Raw genomic sequence first — 17,753 nt, forward strand, 5'->3', positions numbered from 1 at the left:
CTCTTACTCTCACTCCCGGGTAAATGTGCTTCGGAGTGGAGGCGGATCTCTCGGAAGTTAAACAAAAGACAGAAAAATCCGAAGGAAGGACAGAGATGGGCTCCGAATCGTGACCTTGAGACAGGTCTTGTAGGTGAGCGAAGTCTAGGAGAGCGATAGGGGAGGGGGCGGTGAGTTGTCTGCCTGGGTGGGCGCTATCTCACGCACATTAACTTGCCATCAAATCCCATTTAATTCTATGGGATTTACTTCCGAGTAGAAGAGCTGTTCGCCCCCGGATTTTCCTATTCGCTCCAGATTTGCCCGCAATCACTGTGGCCCGCCTTTTCCCTCCGCGGTTGGCTGGTGCATTTTGACTGCGTCGTCGGACCACTTAATTTCGGATTAATTTCTGAAGCGCGCGCGGAAGTAATGCGGGCAGTGGAGGTCGAGTAAATATTTGTCACCTTTGGAGCCCTAAGGAAAAATCGACTTAAATATGTTTTCCAAACTGCGAAGAAACGCCAAAGGAATTCAGCGCGCTTTTGGCGTCGCCAAATCAGACTGAAAGAGGCGCAGAGTGGCCATAGTCGCTTATCTTTTCGAAACACTGCGTGCAGATGATGATGATGATGATGATTATTATTTATTATTATTATTATTAAAACAAAATACGCCCAGACTATTTGCACTTAGTTGGACGTCCGTAGCACAGATTCTAGAGAGCCAGGTACCTTGCAGGCCACTTGTTCTGGGACCGTGATGTGGGCGAATGAAGCGCACAGGCCATAAGGCAACATGCAAGAGTAAATGAGATTTGGTTAAACTCATTTTCATTTCTGTGCTGGGTTTATCACCAGTCATTAAATGGATAGCAACTCAATCCCGTTGGTTTCCACTTAACTTGCGTACACATCAGTGTGCTTAGGATGGGGGGACGATTAAGGAGTCTCACTCAGCGCCCCCCTTCCACTCGAACCCTGTTTATTTACTAGCAAATCAGTCCAGGTGTCTACCATTGAATTGACTGGACCCATGTACGTGCAGAGCATGCTCACGCAAATATAATTGGCTCCAGTGAGCCTTTACTCTCGAGTAAATGTTCTTAGGGTTGCAGCATTGAAGTGTCATGGAAATCGAAAGAACTTGCACCCAAGATTTAAAAAAAAAAAATTGGCAAAGTGTCACTGCCTCTTCTGAGAGCGCTTAAATTTTCCTCACAAAGCTTTCTGTTACATAAACACTATCAAAATCCGCCGGCTTTACAAGGATTAAAGGTGAGTAGATAATTCTGTCTATTTTAAAGCCAGGATTTTGGTTTTAGAAACGGTCTCCTAGGATACGAATGAGCGGCTTAAAAAAAAAAAGCTAGTCAAAACGTTAAAAAATTCTTCATCTCCTTTCCCCAGGTAGCTCCTATTTTCCTTCGTTTTTGTTTTAATACAAAAATGAGCCCCTCACCTATTTGCCTACCCGCCCTCCCCAAGCATCTATTCCTCTCCGAAAGAGCCTTTGAATTGCAGAGTCCGCTCAAATACTGAGAGAATCGCGCGCTCTGACGCCCGCCATTCCTTCCCCGACGCACCACGGTTGCTTTTGCGTGGAGGACCCGAACTTTCGCCCTCCTCCGGCTGCTTTGCCGGAATTCAGCCTCCTGCAAATTTCGTGCGATTCCAAGGCTGGCGAAAGAGAGGATATGAGCGCAAAAGCTGACGAAGAAGCCCCGCTTTCTTGGCATGGTGGGTCACCATAGTCGGGGGAAGTCTAATCGAAAGAAAAAGACGGCGAGAGGGAGAGTTTGGTGCGCGCCCGCGCGCTATTTGTCGCTGTCAACTCCGAGCGGAGCAGCCCGTCCAAGCCACCGCGAGGCACTGCGCCCGCCCGCGGGATACCTTACCTGATCTTCCCCAGGCTTTCCCAGCCCCCTCCCCGTCGGTTCTTCGGTCTCAGAGGACCTGAAATCCACGCGAAGAAGGAGGTTTGTGCCTTAGGCTGCCTTTGGCCCCAGCAAAAGTCTGGTTCAGCCGTGCCAAGGGACCGCAATGAGACGCTGCCTAGCTAGCCCCGACGTGGCTTTCTAGGTAGCTGGCTGCCTGGATGTCCCCGCGTCCTTTCTGCCGTCCAGAGCAGCAGCCTGCGAGCGTCGGTTATGACACTTTCGCCTTTGTCTGCTATGGATGCAGGAGAGGCTTGGTGTACGATTCGCGCGCTCGGCTGCGTGCCTGCGCTCCCTGCGTCTCTTTCTCTCTCTAAACGCTGTGGGATTATTGGGCAGTTTGTTTCTCTGTTTCTGTGTCTCAACATAGAAAGGCGTGTAGGGGGAATGAAATGTAGCAATAAAACAGAGATGGACATTTTATTTAAAAAATGACGTCTCCGCTTCGCTTTTGCCCGGATTTATGAACTGGGAAATTTGGTTAAAATAAAATAAAATATCCTTTCCATAAAGAGGCCGATTCCAGCCCAAACCCCAAAACCTCTACATGCTTTACTGGCAAGTAAATTCTGCGGGAATAATTAGGGTTTAATTCGAGGGGAAATGCACAGGATCGCAGCCTGCCTTGATTTCACCGGGACAGATTTTTACTGCCGGCGGCTCCTGTGCGCTGATTTCGTCGGGAGGCATTCCCAAGCTAGAGAGTTTAGAATCGCAGCCTTCACGACGGCCTTCACTCTGAGGTCAACTTAAAAGTGGCTGTTACCTTGGGCTAGATCCTGCCCGCGTCTTTTATCGCATCCACCTTTTTGTTGCCGTTTACAGTGCTCTTTCTTCCCCCATCCCCAGTAAACCTCTTTGAGTCCGTGGGAATGTGGCCTGTAAGTCTTGCAGAGCGATTATCAGAATTATGCGGATGGGTTATTAGTATGGTCAATACATGCCATACATTATTAGATGTAAAGAGGCGTAGGAAATATGTTTAGGATAGGATATAGGATAGGAAACATCGAATAGTCGTCGCCGTCATACCGTGATATAGAAATGTATTGTGCCTCTGTTGATTTTTGTTTCGGTCGTTGTGATTATGCATTTTGGACGCACACCTGAAAGAGTTTTCTAAGGCCGAAGGTTTTTACGGACAGTCCCTCCTCCCGTCCACCCATCAACCTACCAACATCGAAGTTTGCCTGGATTGAAACCAGTTTAAATCTCATCCAATAACGCCCAAAGAAGCTATTCGCGCGCGCACAAAACTTTGCACTCGGGCGGAATGCCGGCTCAGTTTGCTTAAACAGGACTTCGCCGTGGAACTGCCAAACCCTCATAACGGACTTCATTTTCAAGGAGATATGTATATATGTTGGTTAGTACATTTTAGAAACCTCGCTGCTGCTCCCCCAACCCTCGCGGCTTTAATTCGCTTGAAAGAAAAGGTAGCATTTGCAGAAGTGGAAAACGATCCCTCCTGCATGCGGTCGTCGGCGTTGTCGATTTTTCTCCGAGCAGCTTCGCATATTTGGGGGGGGGGGAGCGGGTGGGGGAGAATCTTATGCAAGATGCCAGTGATGAGGGTGGGTAGGTGGGGGCTAGCATCTGGGGAGAGTGGGGGGCTAGGCGCCCTCTCGGCTTGTTTTTGGAGGGAGAGAAGGGAGAGTGGGTCCGTGCTGGTGGAGGGGAGTGAGTGCTGCTCGGCTCCCGTCCAGCAAAGGGTTAATTCCGCGCGCAGCTGCCCAGGAGGAGCCAAGCTGGGAGAAGCAGCCCGGGCGCTTGGCCCGCCCCCTCCTCATTGGCTCCGGGGCGCCGAGGTCCCTGGCCTGCGCGCCTTTCCATTGGGCAGGGGCTTTGCGGCTCTCTCCTGACAGGCGCGCACAGCCTGGCGGTGTCGTCGGGGGTGTTGGGGGGGGGAGAGAAGAAAGTTCCCCAGAAGTTTGGATCAACCAGAGGGAGGGAAAGGAGGGGGGGAGAGAAAGGAAAGAATGAAGCGCAGCCTGCAAGCGCCGCGACTCTGAGCGGCGCCGGCGATCCGGGCGGTCGGTGGGTCGTCTGCGCTGCTCCGCGGATCCATGTAGCGTCCAGGCGGCCGCTGGGCGCTCTCACGTCGAGGCGGCCTCCCCGCTTGCCTCTTGCTGGGGCCCAGCCTCGTGAACCAGCCAGCTAGCCAGCGTCGCCCTCCCTCCGGCCAGCGCTTGGGCAGCTGGCGGCGTGCCTGCCCCTCGGGCCGCGGGACTCGCCAGGCACGCACTCACCCCGTCGGGCGGCTAAAATGAGCGAGAGGAGGCGCTCGGCAGTGGCCCTCAGCTCGCGAGCGCACGCCTTCTCCGTGGAGGCCCTCATCGGCTCGCACAAGAAGAGGAAGCTCCGCGACTGGGACGACAAAGGCCTGGATTTGTCAATGGACAGCCTCAGCCCCGACGGGCAGCTGCCGGACGCCGACGACCCCGCCCAGTGCTTGGACCTCAACGCCAACGGTGAGTGGCCTGGACGGGGTTGGATTTGGGGAGGGGGAGAAGGAAGGAACGAAAGGGTCCGCGGACGCGCCTTGGGGCGGCTGGAGAGTCCTCTTGGCAGGCGGAAGTCGTGGTCAAATGCGAGGCCAGAGCCCGTCCAACGAGACAGGCGTTCGTTCTGGCCTGCGAAGGCTTGACCTTCCGCCGACAGGTGTTGCTGGAGGGGTCCCGGAATAATGGCCGAATTTTTGGAGGTTCCTGGTGGAAACCATTCAGGCTGCAACCGACGGAGACATCTTTCGGGAAGGTTAATTTAGCACAGCCTCCCCGCAGAATGGTAGCTTTGGAAGCGACCCACAGGGCCGTCTCGTCCGACCCCCTGAAATGCAGGAATCGCCTCAATGTTGCTTGTGGTTTTTAATAGCCGTCGGGGAAACTGTATCTCTTGAACCCTGGCCCGGGCGTCCCCAGGGACTCGGCCTTCCCACCCCTTGCCTTGCCTTGCCTTCCTCTTGCTGCCAGGCACCCCCTTCGCCCCGCCAGGACAGGAATAGACCGGCTGATGGCTATTAATAGCCAAAGGCATCAAGGCAAACCTCCCCTGGCATCGAAAGAGCGCCCCCCGAAGGGCCAAGCGGCGCTGGGTGGGCGACGCACGCTCCTTGCCACCTCGCCACTGCCGGGCCCGGGAGAGAACTGGGAAAGGGGCGCCTCCTCGCGCGCTCCTACCGCGAACATATCCCGGGATGGAGACTCGGGTCTCCGAGCGCGGAGAAGTCCGGGGAAGTTCACTCAGGGACGCCACAGAACCAGGTCTTGGCCCCACGGGCGGGAGCTGGGCTGCGGGTCCTGCGGGAAAGAGGCGCCGCGATTGGCAACCCAGCTTGGAGACTATTTTCGTTCAAGCGGCTCCACTTCAGAGTCCTTGGCCCGCGGAGCCCGGCAGCGAGGATGGACGGACCGGGCTCCTGCGAGGACCGGGTCCCCCCCCCCCTTCCCCACGGCTCCAGCGGGCTCGGTGTAGTGTTAGCAAAGACTTGTCTACTTCTTCACGTCGGTTCCTCTTCCGCATCCTGGTCTTTCAGAACGCATGCCATATATCTACTATATTTATTTATAGCTGTATCTATAGCTGTATTTGTGATCCGTATGTATATATATGAGCCTAAGCAGCCTTACTCAGAAGTAAGTCCCATGTAGTGCATGGGGCCTTACGTGTATACGTGGGATCGTAGCCTCCATAAATAATTCCTGACATCCCAGGTGATCGTTTTGAATTTTCAGCTTTTTAACCGTTTCCCGTTTTAAGCAGTGCTTCCTGTAAATTATTTTGGTCTTCCAATGACACTATTGCGAGAAAGAGTTTAAAAACGCCATTTGATGGAAATCCGTTTTTTTCTCTGTTTGGCTGTATGTGTCAAATCACTTCAGTTATAATTCGAACGACGGTTGTTTAATTACTGTGAATATTATTTTTTAAAAAAATAAGGATTTCAAAAGTAGGAAAGAGCTGAAAATCTGTAATTTTCCAAAACGTAATTTTTTCCTGTTGCAGTAAATCCCTTTTCTTTGGGTTAAAACCTTAAGTCAGTTCGTGTGCCTAGGAGTATAAATACAGGCCAGAATTACCGGTGGATTGTTTAATGAAGTTGCCCGCTCGAAATCAGTCACTTGCTGGGAGGATCGAGCGAGCGCCCGCTTCAAAGTGCCGTCGAGCCTCCAGCGGAGCTTAGATTTCCACGTAGACAAGGATCGAAGTCCTTTTTGCAAGTCCTTTCCCCGCTTCCTACACTTCCCCTCAATGCGATGAGGCTTAAAAAACAAAACAAAATCCCTATTCTGACCTCTCCGCTGTAGCCGAAGCCCCGTCGGGGGACAGCGAGTCGCAACTCGCTCGGATTCTGCATGATTTTTGGATTTTGCCGTCCAGTCTCGGAAAAGCGCAATTCCCTGGGACGTTTTCCAGCCACTTCCTCGAGCCGTCGGTGGAGCTTTGCGCAGGAGAACTGTCCGGTCTATCAGTCTCTGAAATATAGTGGCTTTCAGTCCGATTTGCAATCCGCGGGCCTTTCCCACTTTGCCTCACGGGTGAATTATTTTAACTCAGTAGGACAAGGCCCGTCTCCCAGCGCTGTTCCCCGAGGGCCCTCTCTGCTGTGAATCGAACTCTTATTACTTCTACTTCAAGTGGGGTGATTTTGTAAAAAATAAATAAATTGGAGGGCTCGTCTTAATTATAAATTTCTTAATTATGCTCTGCCTCGGAAAGAATTAGAGAATAACGGGTGCGGGCGGGAAAGCAGCTTCCTTGCCCCCTCGTTATAGCCTCCCAAGTCTCCTGGAACCGCATTTAATAGCCCTTCGATAAGCGCTTCTAGGAACCGTCGGAAAGAGACCTTGCGAAGAAAGACGTTTGAGATCCGGAGGCGAAAATTGATTTTCTGGAGGGGCCGCGAATCCGGGAATCCAGACTTGGGTTTCGAAAGTTCTTACACAAAGTAAAGAATATAGAGAGATCTATCTGGGGGATTCCTTCCCCACCCTTCCCCAAAACCCCCACACCGCTTTACTCCCCCCCCCACCTCTCGGAGGAGGGCACACATTGTTCAGCTGTTTGCAGTCCCGTAGAAGCGAGATGTTTTTCAACTTAGCAGGACCGACGGCGATCCCTGCTCCACCCCCGCTCCCAGCGGATTCGTTTCGAAGGAATCCCCCGGGCTGAGGGTCGGAAAAGGAGAATTGCGAAGGGAAACGCGAGGTCGAGGCGAGGGGCATTTGCGCAAAGCACCAAACCAGAACAGAAACAGGGACTGGCTGCAGCAAGAAAGATAATAGTCACCCAAAAAAATCACAAAAGGCAAATCGTTAGGGGAAAGAGCCCATTGCAACAGCCGCCTAGATCCCGAGATTATCGCGATCATTATTGACATTTATTTCTGACGCCAACAATGTGGGCGGCGGGAGGGAAGCACAGTACTTGCTTACTTAAACCAAGAATGGGGTGTGTGGCGGGGATCTCGCTGCAACGATAAAAAGCACAAGGCGAGACCTGGCTGTTGCTTTTTAACGAAGCCCGCTCTATACACAAGAAGCGTGGCTGGTTACCTCTTGTAACGCAGCGGGCCACGATCTGCGCCCTGCGCCAGGCCTCAAATCCAGCGTTCATTATATTTGCAGCGTGCTCTGGTCCATGGGGTCACGAAGAGTCGGACACGACTAAACGACTAAACAACAACAACAATATTTGCAGCTGTCCTCTAAAACACCGGATCATAGTTAAAAGTTCTTAAAGAGCTTTGGTGCTGTTGCGGAGCCGCCCAACCGAAACGCGTCCTGGAAGAAACCTAAAACACGGCTCTAACTTCGCACCCCGTCTTTTCTCCCGCTACTCCCCGTCATAATACGTATTTCTCCTCCCGCGTGGGCTTTGCCCTAGACCCGTAAGCCTGACAAGTCCTCTGTTTCCCTGCTCTTGCCGCTGCAAAACGCGCCGGGCGTTCGCGCCAAACTTGCGCCGGCCGAGAACTTCTCTCTCTCTCTCTCTCTCTCTCTCTCTCTCTCTCTCTCTCTCTCTGTGTGTGTGTGTGTGTGTGTGTGTTTGTGTGTGTGTGTGTTTGTGTGTGTGTGTGTGTGTGGCGGGGGGCACACTGGGACGGCGGATGATCCTCTTTACCTAAAAGGGCGAGTCCAGTTTGGAAGAAGTTTGGCTGGCTCCTCGGTTTGTCTGGATTTCTGCCTAACCCAGTCTGACAGTTTCGCCCCGCACTAGTTTAGCTGAAGCAGAAACCCTTTCGGGTAGGATGCGCCATTCGGTTAATCCGAGGCACAGCCTTGGAAAAAGAGAAAATTGTTCTTGCTTCTCGGGGTCTTTTTCCTTAAAAATAAAATAACACTGGAGAGTCTGGAGGGATATTTTTCAAAAAAATATCGAGACATTTTTAAAGATTCTGACGCGCTAAGCATCTTCCCAGTCGTTCTGTACACAGCCGACACTGCAAGAAGAGATGCCAGCAGAAACTAAGGGTTCAGAAGTCTTTTCAGAGAACAAACAAACCTGGAAGCAAAACTATATATGATCTTGCGTGTCCTTCCTTGCATTTTTCGGGGTAGTGATGGTGGGAGGGTGGGTACCGTTTTCCACAGCGATTCCACTTTCTATTAATCTCTCAGCCACATGCCACCTATGTGATGGTGTGTTTTCCCCCGATGGGCTTACGACCTTCTCCTCCTCCTCCCGCCCTCAGCGCCGCACACGTGACCTAGGTGCAGAGATTTTTTCACACATAGTTTATGCCCTCGACTGGTGTATGCAACGATCTGGGTGGGTTTGGGGACACCGATCTGACAGTGGCAGTAGAACATTGAGTAGAACAGGGTGTCCTCGGCCCCTTCTAAAAGTGGCCGCGCAGGGGAAAAGTTTGTGAAAAGGAAGGAGACGTTCTTCCCGAGTCAGACTGGGATGGTGGGGCAAGTGGAGGAACAGCCCCCATCCAGGGTCAGCCAGTGGGGGTCCTCTTCGAGAGAGAATTTAGCCCCTTTTAATTGTGGCAGCAGGAGGTCTCCACACACACCTCAGGATCCTACCCCGTTCCCAGATTTTCTTTCTCAGAGAAGAACCTGCCCCTTAGTTTGGGATCGGCTCCGATGAATCTGTGGCAATACAGCCCAAACTACAACCCCCTTCAGGTGAGCAGTTTAGATGCTTTATAGTTGTGCAATCCTCCCCATAATTATCCCAAAAGTTTCATTGAAATCAAGGAGATTTTCTTCCAGACGCATGCAAATTATCAGGCTGCTGGAATGGAAATTGGTGGGATTTCAAACGAATCCCCAAATGCTGTGTTTATTTTCATTAAGCTCAATGAAGGTATGGCTTCGTGCTTGGCCCGCTGACTTGGAAGTATCCATCTCTGGACTATGCGCCCCTAAACACATTTAGGTCAGAGGCCTAAACTTGAAACTAAGTATGTTTCCTTAACTGGGTGGATAGTTACTGCTTTCTGTGCCAAGTAACTGTTTGCTAACCTGTTTCCGAGCCCGGCAAAAGTGCCAAAATTTGAGCAGAATTATATTCCCACAACCTTCACCACGCCGTTTTGGAATAAACTCAGTTGGAGTTATTTGGCTGTGCTGGCCAGTTATATGTTGGGGGTCAAAGTTGCCAGCTAGGACCTATAGTTGATCTTATCCATATTTATAGTTATCGGGTCCCCGTGTTTTTAGAGGGTCTTGCTTCCTAGTGCCTTTGCCTAGGATTACATCTTAATCAGCCGCAGCCCAAGAAGCTTCGGTTTATCTGGGTTGCAGAGCAGGCTGTGAGTTTGTTATGCACAGCTGTCCATCATAAAATGTGGACTGTGTAAATGGTGCTGGCCGTCACAGTGTGCATTAAAATAACCCCCCTAGAGGTCAGGGCAAGGCAAACGGGAAGATTTTCTTCCAGTATGGTTCCCTTTTATCTCTTTTATGTTGATGATAACTCAGAGAGGGGGTTTACATAAACCAGAGAACTACCAACTAGTCCATCTGTTTTTGCTAATATAGTTTTAGTAGTTGTACTTTTAGGTCCAATAATCAGAAAGAACAGAAGTAAATTAAACTTCCTCTTCTTTGCTCAACAAAGGTTTTACTTATTTATTCATTGTGAGTTCACCTTATTTTTTTGGTTTCTTTAGTGTTCTACTTGCATTTCTCAACTTCATTGTGAAGTTGTTCGATGAAGAGGTCTTATTGCTGGGCAGCATCTCTCTGTGGCATAATGGGTTCTCTTGAGAGAGCTGTAGGTCAAGTTTAATTTTATAGTTTAACCAAAAGGTCATAATGATAAAATGTCAAACATAGGAAGTATGGTTCAAATGAATGTGTCTGCAGTCTAGCAAGAATATGGAAGCTTTTTTTTTGCCTCAGTTTCTGAGCAGCCATTGCAAATTTTGAGATTCGATTTGTGGCACATTTCTCCTGATTTTATTTTATTTTTTATTTTTAAAAAACCCCAATCTTTGTAAAATCAAAAAAATTAGCTAAGGTCTTCAGGTTCAATAGAGATGGTGCAATGGAATACATAATGAAACACTGTTTAAATTTCATTGGCCCCACAGATGCATAATAATAATAATAATAATAATAATAATAATATTTATACCCCGCCCATCTGGCTGGGTTACCCCAGCCACTCTGGGCAGCTCCCAACAGAATATTAAAAACACGATAAAACACAAAACATTAAAAACTTCCCTAAACAGGGCTGCCTTCAGATGTCTTCTAAAAGTCAGATAGATGTTTATTTACTTAACATCTGATGGGAGGGTGTTCCGCAGGGTGGGTGCCACTATCGTGAAGGCCTTCTGCCTGCTTCCCTGTAACCTCACTTCTCATGGTGAGGGAGCCGTCGGAAAGCCCTCGGAGCTGGATCTCAGTGTCCAGGCTGAATGATGGGGGTGGAGATGCTCCCTCAGGTATATGCTGTTCAACTGGAATTTTCCAAGAACAGTGATCAGGACATTGTTAAGCCATTACTTGGAGCCTGAATGGTGCCTGAATTGGTACCTGAAGCCAGTGGATGCTGGTCCACTATGGTGAATGGGGCCACCAACCTTAATCTGCCTTCAGCCAGCCCTCACCTAACTGCCTTCTTACTTACAACTGTCCTAGAGCATGGCCTTCCCACCAGCTTCCTCCTGGTTAGTCTCGGTGTTGCCCTCAGCAGGAAAGAGACAGGAGTCAAAGCTAGAACTAGGTGGCTCTGCCTCTCATTGGCTGAGCTTGCTCTTGTGATTGGCTCTTGCGCCACCTACTGCTGACATCCCTGCCTTCTGCCCTATCAGTCCCAATGGACACCAGCACCCACAACTGGAAGCAGAGCAACAATGGCACCCCTCTCCTCAAGGCGAGGTGCAATATACGGCAAGGCTAACCAAGGTATTCTGGACCTCATTCAGGAAAGTTCCACAGATACCTCTCTGCCATTCTAGCAGTAAAAATACAAGAATAAAAAATAAGTAATGAACAACTTGCTGCCTTTTTGCTTTGAATTTCTTGGGGAAAGTGAAACAACAATAACAACAACGTCTCCACCCCCACGGTCATCAGCTGTGTCTGAGGCTGTCTAATGGTAGGGTCAATCTAAGATGGCAAATTAATAAAGGGACTCAGTAGGTAATGAATGAGACTCTTAATCTCTGGGTTGTTGGTTTGAGCCCTACGCTGGGCAAATGAATGAATGAATCGGTTTATTTCAGTCACTGACCCGATTGTACGCTGGGCAAAAGATTCCTGCATTGCAGAGCGTTTGACTAAATGACCCTCGTGGTCTCTTCCAACTCTGCAATTCTATGATTTTATGAAAATAACTTTCTAAAGCATGACTAGGTTTTGCAGGGTGAGGGTATAGTGAAAATGCTGTGGTTTGACTCGACTCCATATCTAAACTAGGGAGAAAATGCTTTAATCTCTTATGTAACCAATGTTTTGATTGATCTAGGCTTCAGTATCTTAAATTCCGGGGGGTTAATGCCCAGTGCCCCTAGTTTTAACGCCCCCTTTCCCTATTTGACTTTCCAGTAACTGCTGCTAATATCACTGCCTTGTTCCAGAAAAGTTTAAAATAACATATACAGAAGGAACTAAAAGCGCACCATTTTATCGGCGTAAGTCTCACTTCTACTCCAATACATGCTGTGGGTGTTCCAGGCAAAGTTGTTAGGAATTTATTTAGTGAGAGTTCCAGCCGTTTGGTCTCAATCAAACCCCAAGCCACAGCATCGTAATTGGGGGGAAGAAACCTCTGGTTTGAGCACTCTCAGGGATAGGAGGGTCAGACCACTCCCTTTCCTCTGCCAACCCCAGGAATAGCTTGTGAAGACTGAGTAGCTTTTAGCTTAGCTCACATCCTTGCTCCTGTTTCTGCAGATGTCACCCTCGAATCGTCGAAACAACGAACTTGCCCAATGATTTCATTATCTAGGGTCCCTGTTGGACATGCAGTCCAATCCCGAAAAGCAGCCAGTTTTATTTCAGTGTAATTAATATATAACTGCTCTCTCTGTCAGATTGCCTCCCTTCAACCTTTCGAAAGCCTTCTCGGCCCTGTGTGGGAGTTATAATATAAAAGTGTGTGTGTGCTTGTGTGTAACCCTAGACGACTGTCTAAGCAATCCTCATAATACTACAAGATGTGCCCAAATTAATCTCTCTTGCTCTTCAGCCTGACACCTCAGCTTCAGCAGCTGTGGGAGGGATATTTATAAAGTTGACTGCCATTCTGCTTGGCCTCTGACTCTTTCCCCTGATCCCAAGCTGGAGGCTGTTTGAGGCATAGCAGGTGGTTAGGGTGGCTGCCTAACAGTGCTCAGAGCCTATTTGTCTGTTTGTTTATTGCTCCCATGGGGAAGGGAAACAAGGAAGAATCTCCAGCACATTCGATCTGGGAAGTCAAGTTGCCCTCAGCACAGTTCTCTCTCCCCCCCCTCCATTGCATACCAATACCCATTTTGGGAGGCTGTAGAGGAATTGGAGCTGAAAGCACTAATTCAATTAATCAGCAGATTAGCCAATTAACTCATGAACTGCAGATCAAGGATGACATGTTTTAACTGGACTGTCTCCCATGATGATTAGTTAGTGCTGATGACATTATAAGGAATCTATTTGACTTCCTTGGTCTCAAGTACGTTTGGCTGATTTTTCCAAAGGTTTTTTTTTATAGGTAAACATCAAACTTATGAGGAGATTGTAATAATCATTTATTAGGTTTTAAATGAAGTTGTTTTAGACGCTTAATATGAATTAAATACCCCTCATGTGCATTGAGATGCACATCTAGTTAAATGATTCGCTCAAAGTAGGGCTGATTCACATAATTTTGGCGGCTTCTTATTTTGAACAGGTTTGGTTTTTAAAAAATTTTTGGGTGACCCATTCTGGAAATAAACCCAAGGAAGGCTGAGCGAGTTAGCTTTTTATTTTCTAAAGAAACATTTAATAGTCTGGGACATATAAGGAGCTTTGTTCGGGGTTTGTACAACCGCCACACAGCTGAACATGTATGTGCAGTATCAAAATAAGAATCTGGAAAAATAAGAATCTGACCATAAAGACATATAGGAGTTTAAAATATTGCTGCGGTCAGACCTCTCTTTGTCAGAATTGAATGAAATTTGAAGGCAAAGTAGCCCTTTCTGTGGGTAAGAAGCATACTGAGTCTCAGACAGGTCCAGGGATCTATAGACTAGGTAGGACTTGCCGATCAGAAGGTCGGCGGTTCGAATCCCCATGATGGGGTGAGCTCCCGTTGCTCGGTCCCTGCTCCTGCTAACCTAGCAGTTTGAAAGCATGTGAAAGTGCAAGTAGATCAATAGGTACTGCTCCGGTGGGAAGGTAAACGGCGTTTCCGTGCGCTGCTCTGGTTCACCAGAAGCAGCTTAGTCATGCTGGCCACATGAATCGGAAGCTGTACGCCGGCTCCCTCGGCCAATAAAGCGAGATGAGAAAGGGGCCTAGCTTTGAATAATGCTGGGTGGGGACAGAGCCCAGGAGACCCCAGAGGGCAACCCCTGTCATTTCCTCCCTAGGGTGAAAGAGACCAGCAGCGCTGAGAGGCCCCTGGAGAGGCAGCGTGGACGGGTGATTGCCAAGGAGGCAGCAGCCCTTGTGGATCCTGCTGCCTGAGGCAATAACCTCACCTTGTCTCATGGCTGAACCGGTCCTCCACAAACTCCTTCTGCATCCCTCCCAAAAGCAGAATGATTAAAAGCAGAAAGTGGAGTCCTGATAAAATTATTCTCTGGTTGAAAACTCAAGCTCTTAGCCACAAAACTGCACCCCTTACTTTCCGTTTCCCCTCTCCTGTCATGCTACTAATATGTGGATCTTGGTGTGTGTATCAGTTTATACAGACTCACTTTCTGTGTTTCAGAGTCCCTCTAAATCTGTCCCAAAGGTCCAGGAACAACCCAATTAGCCCTGGAATCCTTTGAAAGACATTCATTTCAGTTCACATGAATCCTGTATCTTTTTTTTTGTGCCACACTTTAGTCTGGGGTTTGTCTGAAGTGCAAGCACACCTCTAATTAATATGTGATCAACTTATGTCATTATGAAGCCCAACATTCAATAGTAGGTTTCATATGCTTATTTCTCATGCAAAACTGCCTAAGAAGCAACCAAGTGTCATTGAAAGGATCTGAACACATTAACACCAATGCTCTGGGCATGATCCCCAACTGAGTTCTCATGCACAAGTCCCACTGAAATTAATAAAGCTTGTGGAAAAGAACAGTGATGTTCTTAGTGCAAGCCCTGCTCATTTTAATGTGAGATGTTTAGAAGAAAATGCCAGGGGAGTGTGCCTTTTGCCACTTCAGCTCCCTGTAACAGTTCCATTTCCTTTTTGCTACTTGCTACTTATATTTTCAAAGTTCTTTTGTTCAGTAACATTAGCCAATGTATTTTCTTTTAAAATCAGCCAGGCCCTTCCAGACTTCTAAAATATATTTTAGATATATTTAGAAATACAAGCTCTCTAAAGGCTTGTCATTAATCTGATCTATTCTTGTTCATTAACCTAATGCATTTGATTATCTGAACCTGGTTAAACTATCAAATAGGGAAAAGTCGGCCCGTTGGAAATGAAAATGAAACCTCCGCTCTCTGAAGGCTACATTATATATATGGAAGCAAACATTTTCTGTTGCAAATACTACCAGCCAACATCCCATGGTTACTGAAAGGACTGTCAACACCAACTACAGGAACTATTTCCCTAAATGTTAACTAACTAAGGACACAAGCAAATAATTTTCTGCCCCATTGAAATAACTGGAAATGAAAAGTATTTAAATTTGGCCAAATTACCCCCTAAGTATTAATTCGTTTATGGCTTGTGTGCCCTGTCCTTCCTCTAAGGAACTGAGAGTGACACACATAGCCTTTTCTTCCTGCTTGATTTCCCCAGCAACCCACAGAGGTAGATTGGGCAGAGACTGTGGCTGTTACAAAATTACATGGCAGATAAATGCATCTGGAGCTGCCCAGATGTGAATCAGTATAGCAGCCTAGGCATGCGCCCTGGATTTGCTCAGGTTCATTCAACTCTGACCTCTGAGTCTGGAGAATGGAGGAAGCGTGGGGAGGGGGTGGGTTTTTGTTGTGTGTCTCTAAAAGAATCTGCATCTCATTGTCCTGGGGAATCCTCACTTCTAGGCCTCTGAAATTCCTTTTATATGGAGGAGAACTAGGCAGGGTCTGCACATGTAGCTGAATGAGGTTTGAAGCAGGTGAGAATGTGGCTGTAGAATGCTTCCAGCAACACCACCCAGAGGGGGGCCACTTTCCCTGCTTAAAAAAACCTATAAATAGTGATAATACACTGGAGTAGCCCAGGATTTTGCCTGCTAAATACCAGATTTCTATTTGCAGTGGGGTTTTATTTCTTTAAAGTAGTGAAGCATTAAAAATTGTGATCCACCCCTCTCCACCTGCAGTCCATTCTTCTGTTACCTCATTCTGTTGTAGATTTTTGGATTGCCATAAGGATGCAAGTAATAAGTTTTTTTTTTGTGTGTGTGGGAGAATCCTACAAATGCACTCAAGGCTGAAAGAGGTGTCAACTGATGTCTTCATTTAGAAAGATTACATGCATTTTAAATACCACTCCCCCCCCCCCCCGCGCCGGTTTCCGCACAATATAATTTTATTACATCTGTAGGAGCAGGAAGAAGTGGGATTCAGAAGACATTCCTGTCTGGACTGTGATTTCTAAGCAAATCCAAAGAGGTTTGATTACAAGCAAAAGTCAAAGATTGACTTACAAATCATCTATCACGGCTCCCTTTCCCCACTTGGGCCGGAGTTATTATATCAAATATCAACACAACTTGGCCTCTTCCAGAAGCGGCACCCGGCCCTATTCATATCTGTCTTTGGCGAAACTGATGTTTTTTTCAGATGGAAAAGCTGGGAGGGAGAAAAAGGAGGGGACAGCCTCAAAAACGCCACAAAATGCTTTATTACTTTGCAGCCTGTTCCTGAAGCCCCCTAAAGCACTGGTTTGAGTGAGTAAGAATTTATTGCATTAGGAGTTTGAAGAGTTCGGCTCTTTAGGATTTATATTTTAGTCTTTAGGATAGTAACATTTCTCTGTCCCCGTCTTATGTTTACAGGTTTCTGTTCTGCATTAGAAAGTTTACGCTGCTTGATTGTATTCACATTTCTAAGGGTTTGAAACAGCTTACAATGTAAAACAATGACAACTACTTGTTTTCAGTTGCAAGTTTTCCAGTATAGGCCTGCTTCCATAGGTTACTGTAGAATTTGTGCTGGGTTCTCTATTAAGCTGCAAAAACTACAGATTAAGATGAATTTAAGTCGATTCACATTTTTTTCATTTTGTCTGTGTATATGCATGCATAAGTGGTCTTGTGCTAGAATGCAGTATATCGAACTATACCAATGTTTTTCTAATTCTAGTAAATATTTTGGAAGTTGCCACAGTGCAAAGGAAAGGACCGGTTCCATTAGTATCCAAAATGGATTTTTTAAATAAAATAAAATAAAATGTTTTTAGTGCAGATTGCATTCTGGAGTTTATTTTTTAGTGTAAGCCAGATAAGTACACCGATTGTGAATTTGAATTTGTGATTTGAATTGGATCATGAATTCTTGTCGTTTCTTGACCCCACTTAAATGGCTGCAGAGAGAATATGGCCTTTGGACTGCTATCCATAATCAAACAAGACATGCTTTTACAGAATAATAGAACATATGGTAGTCAACAAGCTGACACATTAAATACGTAAATTATGTTGTATCTATATTCCTTGGGACCTAGCAATTAACTCAAAGTACATGAAATTATGTTAAGTCAATTCACATGATGAAAAAAAGAAACCAGCCCCAAGAGTTGTTTCCAGCTTAGGCCCCATCCACACTTTACATTTAAACAATTATCATGACTTTCTCTGAAGATTCCTGGGAATTGTAGTTTGTCAAGGACACTGAGAGCTGTTAGGAGACCCCTATTTCCCCCACAGAGCCAGTATGGTGTAGTGGTTAAGAGAGGTAGTCTCGTAATCTGGGGAACCGGGTTCGCATCTCCGCTCCTCCACATGCAGCTGCTGGGTGACCTTGGGCCAGTCACACTTCTCTGAAGTCTCTCAGCCCCACTCACCTCACAGAGTGTTTGTTGTGGGGGAGGAAGGGAAAGGAGAATGTTAGCCGCTTTGAGACTCCTTAAAGGAAGTGAAAGGCGGGATATCAAATCCAAACTCTTCTTCTTCTTCTTCTTCTTCTTCTTCTTCTTCTTCTTCTTCTTCTTCTTCACAGAGCTACAGATCCCAGATTTACCTGGGAACAAGGATTGATTGTAGTTCTTGGAATAAGGGTCTCCTAAC

At 47.4% G+C, this 17,753-nt stretch overlaps 1 protein-coding gene across 1 annotated transcript in view; it reads left to right on the plus strand.

The window, feature by feature from the left end:
- The first annotated feature begins 3,876 nt into the window (after positions 1 to 3,876).
- The window catches only part of TBX15 (T-box transcription factor 15), a 99,086-nt gene continuing 85,209 nt past the window's right edge, over positions 3,877 to 17,753 (plus strand). Inside the window, exon 1 of the mRNA XM_080987152.1 lies at positions 3,877 to 4,386. Within this exon, the coding sequence (XP_080843278.1) occupies positions 4,182 to 4,386 (205 nt within the window). The 5' untranslated portion in view covers positions 3,877 to 4,181. The remainder of the gene's footprint in view (positions 4,387 to 17,753) is intronic.

The sequence above is a fragment of the Podarcis pityusensis genome (assembly GCF_964106645.2).
Source record: "Podarcis pityusensis genome assembly, chromosome: 17".
NCBI lineage: Eukaryota > Metazoa > Chordata > Lepidosauria > Squamata > Lacertidae > Podarcis > Podarcis pityusensis.